General features: G+C 39.9%; 6 protein-coding genes across 6 annotated transcripts; 2 read left to right on the forward strand and 4 right to left on the reverse strand.

Annotated features, from left to right (window-relative positions):
• Positions 1-793: 793 nt before the first annotated feature.
• Positions 794-1,284, reverse strand: CBG22203 (the record flags this gene model as incomplete). The annotated part of the gene is made up of 2 exons (XM_002638918.1): positions 794-916; positions 964-1,284. 2 exons carry the CDS (start codon positions 1,282-1,284, stop codon positions 794-796), a joined length of 444 nt encoding a protein of 147 aa, XP_002638964.1.
• A 609-nt stretch (positions 1,285-1,893) lies between these two features.
• Positions 1,894-4,367, forward strand: CBG22204 (the record flags this gene model as incomplete). Its single annotated transcript, XM_002638919.1, has 5 exons — positions 1,894-2,016; positions 2,090-2,234; positions 2,292-2,413; positions 2,466-2,574; positions 3,406-4,367. 5 exons carry the CDS (start codon positions 1,894-1,896, stop codon positions 4,365-4,367), a joined length of 1,461 nt encoding a protein of 486 aa, XP_002638965.1.
• A 540-nt stretch (positions 4,368-4,907) lies between these two features.
• CBG22205 lies at positions 4,908-6,263 on the reverse strand (the record flags this gene model as incomplete). The annotated part of the gene is made up of 3 exons (XM_002638920.2): positions 4,908-5,073; positions 5,266-5,916; positions 5,962-6,263. 3 exons carry the CDS (start codon positions 6,261-6,263, stop codon positions 4,908-4,910), a joined length of 1,119 nt encoding a protein of 372 aa, XP_002638966.2.
• Positions 6,264-9,420: 3,157 nt separating this feature from the next.
• CBG22207 lies at positions 9,421-10,788 on the forward strand (the record flags this gene model as incomplete). The annotated part of the gene is made up of 3 exons (XM_002638921.2): positions 9,421-9,731; positions 9,778-10,407; positions 10,620-10,788. 3 exons carry the CDS (start codon positions 9,421-9,423, stop codon positions 10,786-10,788), a joined length of 1,110 nt encoding a protein of 369 aa, XP_002638967.2.
• Positions 10,789-12,359: 1,571 nt separating this feature from the next.
• On the reverse strand, positions 12,360-12,946 carry Cbr-nlp-12 (the record flags this gene model as incomplete). The annotated part of the gene is made up of 3 exons (XM_002638922.1): positions 12,360-12,482; positions 12,790-12,848; positions 12,895-12,946. The coding sequence occupies 3 exons, from the start codon at positions 12,944-12,946 to the stop codon at positions 12,360-12,362; spliced, it is 234 nt and encodes a 77-aa protein (XP_002638968.1).
• A 495-nt stretch (positions 12,947-13,441) lies between these two features.
• On the reverse strand, positions 13,442-14,557 carry Cbr-emr-1 (the record flags this gene model as incomplete). Its single annotated transcript, XM_002638923.1, has 3 exons — positions 13,442-13,570; positions 14,056-14,372; positions 14,431-14,557. The coding sequence occupies 3 exons, from the start codon at positions 14,555-14,557 to the stop codon at positions 13,442-13,444; spliced, it is 573 nt and encodes a 190-aa protein (XP_002638969.1).
• Between the last annotated feature and the right edge of the window lie 1,118 nt (positions 14,558-15,675).

A 15,675-nucleotide genomic window follows, 5' to 3' on the forward strand; every position in this document is an offset into this window, starting at 1 on the left:
CATAGAAATATTGAAAGTATTTAGTTTAACTATTACACCATTTTCAAAAACTCCTGTTCGGTTTTATTCCAAACACCAAATTTGAATATTCTCCCTTGAATCAGAACAGACGCCACACGATTATCTGATTCTCTAACGACGTAGGCGTGGCTGAGGATTTTTGGCGTATTTGGATTAGCGCCATGAAACTTGATATGACTGAAAAATTATTGATTATTTCGAAGCGATCCCCGTGATCCTAACTTTTCCTGCAAATGATATCTAAAAGTGGTCAACAGACAAAATATTTTTGATATTTTGATAAACATTTTTTCAGTTGTTCTCCGGAATTTGCGGGGTCTCATTTCAGTGATTTTCGAAGGGAATATCCTAGGTTTTCGAGCGAAAAAGTAGGTTCCTGATGGTGGAAATTCAGAAAATCGTACTTTAAAAAATTCTGTGACCTGCAATTTTTATGAAATTTGTCGAAAAAATGGAGATTTCATTGAAAGAATGAGCCTAGAAGGTGTAAAAATTTCCAAGGAAAAACAAACATTTTTAGGTGAATAGGGATCCCTAAAAAATAATTTAAGAGTAATTTTCAGGTCATTGATGAGAGAATATCAATCTTAAAATAGCAAAACTCTGAAAAAATTTTCAGAAATTCAAAAAATTTCAGAATTTCAAAATTCTGAAAATTAAAAAAAGAACATTTTTCATATAAATATAAATATCATTTATTTCTCTACAAAAAATTTCTGGACATTTCGAGTTCTTCTTCTTCTTCTTTATCTTCTCGCCTTCTGGAACATTCTCAATCCTTCTGCAGAAACGGCAACACGTGGATTCCGAATGTGTTGAGATGGATGAGGACGAACAGGACCAACGCGATAACCCACAACACGATCATTATCCAGTAGACGATTTTGACGCGTTTCTGAAAAATAAGGAATACAGCTTATGCGCTCTAATGCAAACAATTACAATTTTCTTCTTCAACTTTTTGACTTTCGGCTTGTCGACCCGATAGTTTCTCGAGTCCGATGGATCGGAATCTGGCAATTCCTGAACGCCGCTTCCCACCATATCATTTCCTCCTTTTACTGGCTTCTTGCTACTCGGCGCCTTATCAGATTCCTGAACGAGGGGCGGAGCTTGAGCCGTCGGTGGCGGTGGAACATCTGTGCCGTGGGGCGCGTTTGGATCCATGTTGGCATACGGTAGACCGCCCAAATTCTGATAATTGTCATCGGCCGAACGAAGTGGATCGTTTCCCGGATTCGCTGGATCATATGGATCGGCCATTCTTTTTTTTTTTTTTGGTTTTCAGGAAATGTGGATCAAACGATTCGGATTGGTTTTGGTACACCGATTAAGGAGAAATGTTGTCAAAAATTTTGAAATTCTCTCTAAAAGTTCATCGTGACCTTTCCACCCAAATTCCAGCTTATCCAGTTTTTCCAGTTTTTCCAGCTTCAAAAAAAAAATGTTTTTAAAAATATTCTAAATTGCCCAACCGCCATTTATTACAACCAAAACCGTGCCAGGGTAGCAATTTAGGCTCCGCCCCTGACTCTTTTCTCCGGAGTTTTTTTTCCCCGGAAATTTTTTTCTCCGGAGTTTGCGGGGTCTCCACTGAAATTTGAATGACTATACAATCGCGCCCTACTGAAAAATGCGAAAAATGCGCGAAAACGCGCTTTTCAAATTTGTTCACCTAATTTATCGTCATTTTTCTCGATTTTCAGTGAAAATCAGTGATTTTTATTGGATTTTTTGCTGAAATTCGCTAAAAATAACCATTTTTCGTGCTCCTATCATCCATGTTACCGTTGGAATTCCTTTGAATCCGCTTAAAATCGCTTAAAATCCAAAAATATGGGTTTTTCGTTTTTCAGACTACCCCCAGCTAAAATGGATCACTTCATGCCACAAATATTCTGGCATGACCGGCAAGGACTCCTTTCCGTGGACCTGCACCATTCCCTTCGAAGCGGGAACAAGTATCGGCTCGTCACGGCGAGCGTTCAGAAGGAGGTCAGATTTTTTGGTTTTTTAAGAATTTTTCACTGAACAGCCATTTTTCTTAACGACAAAATCGATTTTCCAGGTCCGCGTCTGGGAATTCGAATTCGAAGTCGGCCTGGACCCGAAGACGCAGGAGCAGAAGCCACAGTTGACGGTCGGATTCCTGGCGAACCTGGCCTTCCACAACCAGGCTATAAATCAAGTAAAATTCAGCCCAAGCAAAGAGCGTAAGTCTGAAAACTCCCTTTGCAGCATAAAGTTCTTTAAAAATAACGATTTTTCAGATGACCTGTTGGCGTCTGGAGACTGTGAAGGTCGGATCACCGTCTGGAAGCTCAGCGATCAGCCAGCGCCGCCACCACAGGACGAAATGCCGACGAATAAGGAGAATTGGGTCAGGCACAAGGTAAAATGCCCTAAAAAGCCAAATCAGGCGCTAATAAGGCTAAAAATTCCAGGTGCTGAACCATAACAGCGATGTCAACGCGCTCTGTTGGAATCCGGGAGGCACCCAGATTGCCTCGGTATCCAACGACCACACGCTGGCGGTGCACGATGCGCTGACAGGTAAGCATTGCCACGTGGAAAAGTTGGCTGGAAATTGAGCGGGAAATTCGAATTGGAAGCCGGAAATTCAAGATTTTTGAGCCATTTTCCGTGAGAATCCTGTCAACATCGGCCCAAAATGTGTAGAATTGAGCGAAATTCTAGCTATTTTACATCGAAAAATCTACCAAAATGATTCAAAATTGCCATTTTTCGGCGATTTCTGCGCGATTTAACATTGAAAAATCCCACTGAAACAGGCGAATTTTGCCCAGTTTTTCGAATTTCAAGGAATTTCAAGATTTATGAGTGAAATTTCTCTCAGTTTCAGTCGTTTTTGTCTGAAAAATGATCAAATTTGGCATGAGAAAAGCTTTTGAGCACTGAAATTTCGCTGTTTTTTGAGCCATTTTACGGCGATTTTGGCTAATTTTACACCGAAAAATTGACTCAAAAAAACGATTTTCCCCGTATTTCCAGCTAATTTTCAACCAAAAATCTCTCAAACTTGTCTGAAAATTGATACATTTTGGCATGAAAAAAGCTTTTGAGCACTAAAATTTGTTGTTTTTTTCGAGCTATTTTACCTTGTAAAATCGTTCTAAAATTGATCAAAATTGGAAATAGAAAGCTTGTGAAATCACATATTTGGCCGATTTTCGCCAATTTTTCACAGAATTTTCCCGCATTTCCAGCTAATAACGGCTGAAAGCCGTTTTGAGCCATTTTTCGACGATTTTGGCTATTTTTACACTGAAAAATTGACTCAAAGAGACGATTTCCCCCGTATTTCGAGCTAATTTACAACCAAAAACCCCCCTATATTGTCCCCTAAATGTCCCATTGTTCCAGGCAAGCGTCTCTTCGTCGCAAGCAACTTCCGCTCTCCGAACGGCGTGTGCTGGGACCCAATGGGCAAGTACATTGCCACCATGTCGCCAGATCGTCGTATGGATCTTGTGGACGCCGTCAAAGGAACCCGCCTGAAGCACTTCTCGAGTGCCACCCTTCCGCCACGTGTGATCCCTTCCGCCAACGGTGACCTTCATCTGGAGGAGAAGGTTCACAAACTGTTTCACGACGACCAGCTCTTCAGTTTCCAGCGAGCCCTGTCGTTCAGTCCGAATGGAGAGTACATCGCTGCGCCGTGTGCACACTTGGAATTGGGATCATCAGACTTATATGGAACGTACTTCTTCAAGAGAGAGGATTTGGGAACGAAGGATTTGCCCAAGGCCTTCTATCCTGCACCAAAACCAACGTTCTTGGTTCGATTCTCCCCCATTACGTTCTCTCTGATCCCTGGAACCAAGGAGAATCACCTGGGACTGCCTTATCGATATGTGTGGATCTCGCTGAACAAAGATGCCATATACTTCTATGACTCCCAGCACAACTATCCAGTCGCCGTGGTGGACAATATACATTTGAACGCGCTGACGGATGCCACGTTCAGCAGCGATGGACGGGTGCTTGTGGTATCGTCGCTCGAGGGATACTGTAGCTTCGTGAGGATCAATATATCGGTGTGGGGAGAGATCCAGACGGAAGTGGTGCCGACTTGCACATCGCCAATGCTGATTGAGGAGAAGAAGCAGAAGAAGAGGAAATCGATGGTTGCTGGAGGATCGGGGGAGCAGCCTGAGGTGGAGAAGAAGACGTCGCCGGTTGCACCGAAGACGCCGAAGACAGCGACTACACCGCTCACAAAGTTTTTCAAGAAGAATTCAGAAGCGCCACAGCCTGTGGCATCGTCATCAGCGACGCCATCATCGTCGAAGAAGAGGATTCAATTGGTTTCACTGGATCAGTGATTATTTATTGCTCAATTTTTGTGTATTTTTCGTTTCGATACTTGTGATTTTTCCCCGATTTTGATTGACACACTATTAGCGACCTCATTTTCTACTACTTTATATTTATTTTTTGATTTTTCGAATTTCAGAAAAAAGATTGCAACCTGTATACTCATTTTTCATTCAAAAATGCATTTTCTCTCTTAAATCCCAATTTTCAGATGTTCGCTGACAATTTTCGATTTTTCTCGGCCATCAATTCAGAATTCTAGGCCGCTGGAAGTGGCGGAAATCGGAAAAAAACTGTTGAAAGCTTTAAAATTTGATGTACAAAATGTGCATTTTTTAAAATCGAAACAGTCTGAAAAATAGTTCGAACAACGTCTTTAAAAAGATAATTTCAATACAAAGAACAAGAATTAGAATGAACAAGAATTTATAAGAGAAATTCTAAAAAAGATTTAATCAATTTTAAACAAATTTCAAAAAAAAAACAAAAAGCAAAGAATGACAAGTACTAAAATCATAGAAATATTTGAAAGTATTTAGTTTAAACTATTACACCATTTTCAAAAACTCCTGTTCGGTTTTATTCCAAACACCAAATTTGAATATTCTCCCTTGAATCAGAACAGACGCCACACGATTATCTGATTCTCTAACGACGTAGGCGTGGCTGAGGATTTTTGGCGTATTTGGATTAGCGCCATGAAACTTGATATGACTGAAAAATTATTGATTATTTCGAAGCGATCCCCGTGATCCTAACTTTTCCTGCAAATGATATCTAAAAGTGGTCAACAGACAAAATATTTTTGATATTTTGATAAACATTTTTTCAGTTGACCACTTTTCTGTATCTGCTACAGAAACCGAGATAGATGAGCTCAAGGGTAGCGGTTTGAATGGCACTTACACTTTGGGCAAAGTGTGCCTTGGTGGTCTTTTTGCTGCATCAATGTATTTTGCTCCAATTGCATTGAGAATTTGGTTCTGGGAGATTTCATTGAAGCATACTCCAATTGTCAAATATTCCAATTTTTGAAAAGCTTCTCCTGATTTCCATCTATTCACAAACTCAATCAAATCTTGATCCTTGCACATATCGCATTTTATAAATGCTTGTCTTCCTTGGAAATGACGTAAAACAGCCGGAGTTGCAAGTTCTCGTTGAGTGACTCCTATCGACTCTGCTTGATACAAGTTGGATTCTGGAGGGAATAGTTCTTCTGTTGTATGTTGATCCCCGTAAATAAGACTATAAAATAACCCATAATGATTTTGGAATGTTAGGTATCTAGTACGCAAATCGACCCGTTTGAAAACAGGAGAAGATGAGGAGAGATAGTCTTGCACTTTCTTCAAGTTCACAAGTTTTACGCCACAAGAAATGCTCAATGCTGACAGGTTTTGAAGTTGTGGAATGAAGAATTCGGGTTGATTCCATGTTCTCCATCGATATTCCACCGAACTGCCGAATAAATCGAGAAAATAATTATGAATCGATTGGATTGCAGTTTCCCATGGATGACAAAATGCCACAAGACAACGGGAAATGTCGCATATTCTGGAATAATGATTACTCTATGATTCATTGCTCATATAAACTCACCGAAAATAAATTATCTTTCCAGCAACGTCCAACGGAAAGTAGGAATTCTTGAAATAAACGTAATGGTTAAAGCGATCGGAAACTTGCAGTATCCTGTCCAGAGTGTTTTTGAAGGGAATACAAACCAACTGTTCGTTCGAATCATACACAATAGAATTGGTACTTTTGAATCGTTCAATTTGAGAAGATCTGATCAATTTCTTCATGTTTTTGGAGACAAAGGAGATCAGAAATAGATTCTTATATTCGAAGTTATGGAGTATCTCCTGCTGGACCAAATAGGGGAATTTGAATAGTTTCATTCTTTTGGTAGTTCTGAAAATAATAAATAGATTATAGATAGAAGAACATATGTTACAAATTTTTATAAATTCTGATATTTTTTTTCTTGTCAAAATTGAGACTGTGAGGATGGTGCTAATGTAAGGGGCATATCTAATCCACCTGCATTTAGTTGGTCCATGTGGGGCAAGGGAGAGAGTGGGCTAACCAGTCAAGGTCATCCATAGGACTCGCAACATCATGTATCGTTTTGGGACACACCTTCGATTTCCTGACAGCCCTCGATTCTGAGCCCTTCCTCCCAATTGGATGAGGGTCCTTCTGGTCATTTGCCAGATGTTTTTCTTTCTTATCCATTTTTCTCTTCATCATCGATCACCTATTTTCCATTTAATCCATTTGATATTTTCAGAACTACAGTAAGAATGAAACTATTCAATTTTCCTTGCTTGGTCCAGAGAGAGAGAGATACTTCACAATATCCCATTTCAAAGTCTGTTTCTTCTCTCCTTTGTATCTGATAAAACGAAGAAATTAATCAAGTCATCTCAAATCGCACGATTTAAAACTATCGGTAATATTGTGTATGGCGACTTCATTTTCAATGAACCATTGGTTTATATTCCTTATAAAAACAGAATGGAAAGGATACTGCAAGTTTCCGATCGTTTTGAAAATTACACTCATTACAAAAATGTAGGTTCGGCAACGGCTGTCCTGTGGCATTTTGTCATCCATGGGAAACTGCAATCGAATCGATTCATAATTATTTTCTCGATTTATTCGGCAGTTCTGTGGAATATCGTTGGAGAACAAGGAGTCATCCGCTTTTGTGCATTCCAGTAGGCGAATTGTTCGTCCCACAAATTCAAAACTTGTCAGCATTTCGTGTGGCGGAAAACTTGTAGATTTGAAGAAAGTGCACGACTATTTCTCATCGTTTCCGGTTTTTAAACGGGTTGATTTGCGCACTAGTTACCTATCATATCAGCCTTATATGGGGTTATTTTATAGTCTACTGTACGGTGCTCAAAAGACGACAGAAGAACTATTCCCTCGAGAATCCAAATTATATAAGCGCAATCTATAGGAATCACTCAACGAGAGCTCGCTACTCCGGCTGCTTTACGTCATTACCAAGGAAGACAGGCATTTATAAAGTGCAATGAATGCAAGGACCAAGATTTGATCGAGTTTGTGAATAGATGGAAATCAGGAGAAGCTTTTCAAAAATTGGAATATTTGACAATCGAAATAGTTTTCAATGAAATCTCCCAGAACCAAATTCTCAATGAAATTGGAGCAAAATACATTGATGCAGCAAAAAGACCACCAAGGCACTCTTCAACACATCACTCATCTCAAATCTCGAGATTCAATAGTACATTTTTTATATTCCAGTCGCATGTCGTGTATATATAAGGTCACAAACATATATAAGGTCACCAGGTCACCCGGATCCAGGTCACCCGGATTCAGGTCACCCGGATCCAGGTCACCCGGATCCAGGTCACCCGGATCCAGATCACCCGGATCCAGATCAACCGGATTCAGGTCACCCGGATCCAGGTTACCCGGATCCAGGTCACCCGGATCCAGGTCACCCGGATCCAGGTCACCCGGATCCAGGTCACCCGGATCCAGGACCCAGGACCGAGGACCCAGGTTCTCTGTCCCGGATCCCCCGTGTCACCTCTTCTGGAGTCCAGAGAAGGTGAGAACTGATTCTTCTTTTCATTCCCCTCTTCTTTTATATTACTTTCCCAGAGGTCAATGGTTTCTAAACCAACTCACGTAGTCGTTTTGATCTAGAAATTTAAATTTCTTTTCAAGAATTTTTCATCACGTTTAAATAAACTGGAATTTCCACTTTTGAAATCTGTAAAACTCCTTAAAAAGATCGTTCCTTTGAACCTAGTTATCTTGTTTCCTGTTTGAGATATCAAAAAATGTTCAACTGATGAAATGTTTCTTATATGAAGATAAACATTTTAGTTTTCAAAGTTTCGAATATCTTTTACAGGAACCGAGATATATTTGAACAAATTTGCAAAATTATGATTGTCATTTGTTGTAGGTTTACGCCCATCCGGGTCTGGGCTTTAGTTTATATAAAAACACCAGCTATCTGTTTGCCACGCCTCCGGTTCTTCACTTTTTTGACAAAATGTTTATCATAATATCACCTACATTTTATCAGTTGACTACTTTTTTGTTATCTCCCACAAGAACCGAGATATGTGCGCTCAAAGCTAGTGGTTAGTTAGTTAGCGATTTTTGAGATGACTCCGAAACTTTGCAGATTCATTGATAATGGTGATGATGAACCAAATACGGATCCAATCACAAGTCATGCCTATGTCGTTAGAGAATCAGATGGTCATGTTGCGTCTGTTCTGATTTAGACGAATACGTTCAGCTTTGGAGTTTGGGATAAAACCGAAGAGGAGTTTTTAAGAATGGCGAGACATATGGGTTCACAGCTTTAGCGATTTCACTGAAATAGGAATCTATCATACCTATGTTCTATCTTTTTCCCCCACTGAACACTTTTAAAAAGTGTCTTTCCTCTTTTTTTAAATCTTGAAGTCGTTAGCCCTTGTCATTCTTATAGCTCTGTTTAAAAAATTTCAACAAATTCTAGTTTGTTGTATTCCAATGTCATAGGTTACCTGATGACGTGACAGATGAACACAGATTCACACATCTAGAAGATGGATCGTTATCTTCTTTGGCACCAAGACCATGTGTAAACCTATGAATTCAGCTACACGGAATTGTCAGGAGAACAATTATCACATACCTAGACGTCTATTTTATTTGTGTTCGCGCAATTCTGACTAGTCAGATAGGTGCTAAGAATACATCTTTAATCTCTCTGCCAGCGATGGTCGGTCCCTGTGGGACTGTCACCAGTCAAGGTCAATACCCTGTACTTGGGGTCTTCAGGTCTTCTGTGTATTTTTCGGACACTCCTCCAATTGGTAGGAACCAGTTGCCAGGAAATCTAGGAGGGGTCAGCTACGCAACCGATGCAAAGGTCCTTCTTGGTCATTTGCCCCACCATAAGATGCCCCTTTCCTCTTATTCTTCCTTCTTCTTCTTTTCACTCTTATGTTTCGATTCACCTATTTTTTTTCTCCATAATCTAATCAATATTTTCAGAACTATAGAAGGATGAAACTATTCAAATTCCCCTATTTGGTCCAGCAGGAGATACTCCATAACTTCGAATATAAGAATCTATTACTGCTCTCCTTTGTGTCTAAAAACATGAATAAATTAATCAAATCATCTCAAATCGCGAGATTCAAAAGTGTCAATTTTATTGAATATGGCTCTGGCAGATCGGATGAACCGTTGGTTTATATTCCCCACAAAAACACTCGGTATACGATACTGAAACTTACCGGTCCATTCGAGAATCCTGCTCGTCATGAAAATGATTACTTTACCTTGAACATATCTGGAAAGATAGTTGATGTTCGGTGAGTTGATATTAAAGAATATATCACAAAAATAGTATTATTTCAGAGTATGCATCTTTCACGGTCTTGTGGTGTTCAGTCGTTCATGGGAACCGGTAATCAAATCGATTCATAACTATCTTCTTAATTTATTCGGCAGTTCTGTGGAATATCGTTGGACAACTAGTACTCGCACGGATCTGTTCGAAGTGTTCATTCCAAGACTCAAAAACCTGTCGGTATTGAATACTTCTTGTGGCGAAAACGATATGAAAACAGTGGACACCTATTTGTTATCATCTCCTGTTATCAAACGGATCGATTTCTTCATTTTCTGCTCCTTGGATAGAGGTTTTTTTTCCCGGTGTGGATATATGCCAACGGAGGAACCATTCCCTCCAGAATCCAAATTGTATCAAGCGCAATCTATAGGAGTCACTCAACGAGAGCTCGCTACTCCGGCTGTTTTACGTCATTACCAAGGAAGACAGGCATTTATAAAATGCGAAAGATGCGAGAATCAAGATTTGATAGAGTTTATAAACAGATGGAAATCAGGAGAAGCTTTTCGAAATCTCGAATATTTGGAAATTGAAATACTTATCAGTGAAGTTCCCCAGAACCGAATTTTCTACGCAACTGGAACCAAATACATTGATGTAACGAAAAGGTCACCAACTCATACTTTACCCAAAATGTGAGTTCCACTCAAACCACTAACTTTGACTCCGTATATCTCCGTTTCTGTGAAAGATGTAAAAAAGTAGTTAACTGACGAAATTTTGGTGATATTATGCTTATCATTTTGTTAGTTGACCGCTTTTTGTTATCTCTTATAAGAACCGAGATATGTGAGCTGAAATTTAGAGGTTTGTTAGCGATTTTTGAGATGACTTCGAAACTTTGCAGATTCATTGATAATGGTGATGATGAACCAAATACGGATCCAATCACAAGTCATGCCTATGTCGTTAGAGAATCAGATGGTCATGTTGCGTCTGTTCAGATTCAGAGGGACACGTTCAGTTTTGGAGTTTGGGATAAAACCGAAGAGGAGTTTTTAAGAATGGTGGAATAGATGGGTTCACAGCTCCAGCGAACTTATTGAAATCTTGTATTCTTTTTCTTTTTTCTTATTGCTTCCGTTGTTTTTCTTCATTTTATATGTTCAATAAATCCCTCTTTCCAATGAAAAGCATCGAAACCTTCTCATTTTTCTTTATAACCCATGAAAAACAGAATGTTTTCATATAGAGATAAGTTTGTTTTTTTTTCCTCATTTTTTCTTACAAACTGAAAACGGACCACTTTTAATTATCTAAAAAAGAGGTAAAGAGTTCACGGATCGGTCTGAAAATTTTTGAACAAAATACTGAACATATACAGAGCTTCCTTATTGCTGTTAACAACTTTTTTGTAGCTCTCCTCCTTGTGAAGATATGCCATGTGGAAGAGGCGTACCGTTCCGCTAGTGGTGGCGGCGCCTCGAGGTATCCACACTTCCACGTGGCATATCTTCTCAGGACCTAGTTTTACAAAAACTTAGTCTATTACAAAGATAAAGATCTAGTGTTGTTCAGTCTATCCTGAGAATTTCAGATCAATCGGAAAATTTTGAACCTTTTTTTTTAACGCCTACCGGCTACCGGCTCAGAGGCTTATCGCATATCTTTTCAGGACCTAATTTTCCTTCAAACTTGTCAATTACAAAAATGAAGCTCTATTCTTGAGCTTTATTTTTGTAGTTGACAACTTGTTTGTAACTCTTTATCCTGTAGAGATATTCAACGAGGAAGTGCTTGCATTTCCAGCGCGCACTAACTGCACTAGTTCTGGCGCCGCCTTGGGACTATCCACACTTCCACGTGGCACATCTTCTCAGGTGCTAATTTTTCAAAAAAGTTGTCAACTATGAAAATGAAGCTCTAGTTTTGTTTAGTCTATTTCTAAAATTTTCAGACCAAGCAGCCATGTTTTAGTTTTCTTTTTTGAAATTCGAAACTTGGCGGCCGAAGAACGGCTCAATAGCGGCTCAAGTGGGCTGGGCCTATTTTTAAAGGTTCAAACTTTTTGGATTTGCTTGAAAATATCAGAGTATACCAAACAAAACTAGAGCTTCATTTTCGTAGTTGACAACTTTTTTGTAGCTCTTCTCCCTGTAGAGATATTCCACGTGGAAGAGGGGTCCTCTGCAGCGCGCACTATCTGCAGGAGCGGAGCCTTGAGACTATCAACTCTTCAACGTGGCATATCTCCTCAGGGCCCAATTTTACAAACAAGGTGTCAACTACAAAAATGTAGCTCTATTTTTCCTTTGTGTATTCGGAAAATGTCATCATGATCCAAAAAGTACGATCCACTTTTGTAGGCACTCGAATTTGACTGATTATAAAGAAGTTTTTAAAAATCACAGTGCTGCTAATGTGCTCCATTGCTAACAGAGGAATTAACAATAAAATGATTCATTGGCGACTGTCTCTGTGCAGTTGGTTATAAAATGATGGTTTTTTTGAAATAAATCGTTCGACTGGGGGATCTTATTTAGGATAGGAGGAAAGGGAGAGAGAGAGAGAGAGCATGAGAAAGTGAGAGATTCAGACAAAACATTATTTTGAGATCCTTCGAACGGCGATGGCTCGGAGGACACGGTTATTGCCATTCCCAAATCGGCTCGAGCACCACGGACCCACCACCACTTCGCTTTCCGAACTGCAACGGGCGGTAGTCACGTTTGCCGAACTGCAACGGACGGTAACCATCTCGTTTGCCGAACTGCAAGAGATACAATGGCTACAGTAATCCTTGGAATCTTCTAGAAGGTTCCAGAAGTTTCCAGAAGCCTCCAGAAGATTCCGGAAGCCTGCAAAAGCTTCCAGAAGATTCCAGAAGCCTTCAGAAGCCCCTAGAAGGTTTCAGAAAGCTCCAGAAGCCTTCTGAAAGTTCCAGAAGCCTCCAGAATGTTCCAAAAGTCTCCAAAAGTTTCCATAAGGCTCCAAAAAGCTTCAGAATGTTCTAGAAGCCTCCAGAAACCTACAGAAGCCTCCAGAATGTTCTAGAACCATTCTACAGTAATCCTTACCTGAAGTGGACGGTAGTCGCGATCCTGACGGTCGAACGTTGGCGATTGTGTGGCAAAAACTAGAAACCAAGAATTTTAATAAAAAGAACAAAAAAAGAAGCAAACCGTCAACGAAGACAAGGATGAGCAATACGAGGACGCAGCTGTTGCGGAGCATTTCGATTAGAGCCGCACGCACTACTTTTGGGGGGACGGAATGGCAATTGAAAGTAAAGTTTTTGGCGACGAAGTGTCAGCCTTTTATACCCCCAGCGCCAAGATTCGTCATCGACCACGCCTACTCTCTACAGAATCCACCCCACTCATGCTAAATGAGAGCTCTTCTGGAGTTGATGGCGCAATAAAATCTATAAAATCCCTTCTCCCCCTATATGATAAAACGGATGAGTGAATTTGGGTAGAAGGGATGGAGAGATTCATTTCGTGTATATCCCGAAATTGGGATCTACTTTTAGAGACGAAATGGAGAACAGAAAAAAAGGGGTTTGGATGATGTAATACACAAAAATTCAATTTTCAACACAGTAAAACGGGAGTATCTTGGGCTCTAGCGAATTTTAGAAATTCCGACTAGACAGCAATTACAGAAATATAGGGGTTGGGGGTAGGGGCAAAAAGAACGGACAGCAAGTTAGAAAAATGACTGCGAAAATTAAATAGGATCATCGTCGGTCTTGTTGCTCAGCGTGAAGTATGATGGATCGATGAAATCGGCGACACCGTTCTGGATGAGGAAGTAGATGAATGTTCCAGCCATGACGACGAGAAGGATTGTGAGCAGCTGAAAGAGAATAGATTTAGCTGGGATTGAAGGCTTTTGGGAAGGCTCTGGAAGGTTTTGGAGGTATTTTTGAAGGACCTTCAATGTTGAAAACCTGTTCTGCTTCGAACTGGTTTCTGAAAGGTTCCAGAAGCAACTTGACGTCATCGAGCTGTGGAGGTTCCAGAGAAACCAGTGTTATGGAAAATTGATGGTTATTGCGAATTCGGCTTCTCTTGGATTCCGAATTCCGTCCTTAACGTCGTCTTGGCTCAATTTCTAGTACAACAATAGATTTCGGACACATTCTCAACTTTTGTCCGACTTTCTCGTCATCAGCAACGTATTGTTCACAATTGATAAGCTCACAACATCTTACAGCTCAAATTTAGAGCTCACCAACACAGTGTAACTTGAGGAATAGATTGTGTTTTCTTTCTTGAGTGTTTGTGCTGATTTTGATGCTTTGACGGGATTTAAAAAGAACCTTCTCGACCCCTTCTCACCTGCTTCATCCCAAACGCCGACGACTTCCTATTATCAAGTTGTGCGGCACGCAACGCGGCCCGATCGGCAGCCATTTCCTCTTCTGTCAAATAGCGCATCGACTCCTCGCAATCGTCATCCGTGTCTGAATCCGGACGCCGTGCTGGCGATCCAGATGGCTGTTGTGTGGTGACGGCGGCGCCACTGTGACGTGTAGTCCGTTTCGAAGGCGTATCGGCGGTGACGGCGGCGAACATTGGGCTGAAGCTTCTGTCCTTCTCATTCTGATCGATGTGTCCGTTGACTTGCGACGGATCGTTGTGCCGACTTGATTGATCTGAAGTGACAAGAAAATTAGGAATTTCGACTAGGACAGTTTTCGACAATTTTCTTACTTCCAGCCAGCTTCAATAGCTTCTTTTCGTACACTTTGCGCGTCGACGCGACGATTGGTCCCACTGACACTCCGTGGCTTCTCAAATTGTCGCGAAGTTCCGCATCTGTCAGCTGGGAGACGTCCATTGTTTTTTTGAGAGACGATCTGGAATTTTTACATGAGATTTGAAGAAGAAAATGCAGAGAAAAATTGCGAAAATCACTGTGTCGAAACTATCTGCCAAAAATCACTTTTTTGCTTCAAAAAAACATTCAAAACTTAATTTTCCGAAAATTTTAACCACAAAACACACTGAAAACCGGAAAAAATGTCTAAAATTCGCTAAAAAATGAAAAAAATGACTGTTGAAATTTGAATTTCCGTGCCCTATCAGCGAGAGAGTGTGAGAAACGAAGAGACGCAGAGTGTGGGTTTCGCCGCGATGTAGATTTACGCAGCTGGTTTTTGGCGCCGTGCAAGAATTTTTTCAATTGAGGATTTTGGATTTTGAGGATTTTTCAGGTTTTTAGACGATTTCAGCGGATTTTTTGTGGAAAAAATCGAAGAAATATCGATTAGAAGTCGTGGAGAAGTCGAAATTGCTGGGAAAAAATCTGGAAAAATCTGAAAAAAAATTCAAAAACAGAATTTTGAAATTTTAAACCATTTTTTTTGTTTTGTCCACGATGAGAAAAAAAACATTTACATAAAATTAGATCAATAGAGAAATAAATATGAAATTAAAAACTATCGCAAAAAAGTCGATACAAAAAAGACAGGGGGCGAAAAACGGGATGTTTGAGTGTTTGTGAGTGTTTGTGTGGAGTGAGAGAGAGAGAGAGTGGATGGTTTTATTTTGCTTATAAAAATTGTGTATTAAAAATTTTTTTGAGAAATTTATCTCAAGAAAAAAAAGAACTGGGAGAGAGAAAGTTGGGGGAGGATGGGGGGAGGGAGGGGAAGCATTCGATAATTTTCGACGAAAATATGGTGTGAAACTCAAGAAAAATTGGGTGAGGGATGAAGGAAAAAAAAACGGTTATAGATTTATATTTATATATATATATATAAATTGAATTATATGAAAAAAAAATGACACAGAAAATTGTGTCCTCTGCATTAATGGTAAAGGGGAAGAGACAAAAAAAATATATTAAAAAAATTTAAATTCGAAAGATGAAGCGGGGAGGGGGCGGGGGGAGGAAAAAAAAGTTTTTTTTGAGTTAAAAAATATATAAGTTTTTTTTTGTATGATCGGCGGGGA

The sequence above is a fragment of the Caenorhabditis briggsae genome (genome assembly GCF_000004555.2).
Source record: "Caenorhabditis briggsae complete genome, chrI, whole genome shotgun sequence".
NCBI lineage: Eukaryota > Metazoa > Nematoda > Chromadorea > Rhabditida > Rhabditidae > Caenorhabditis > Caenorhabditis briggsae.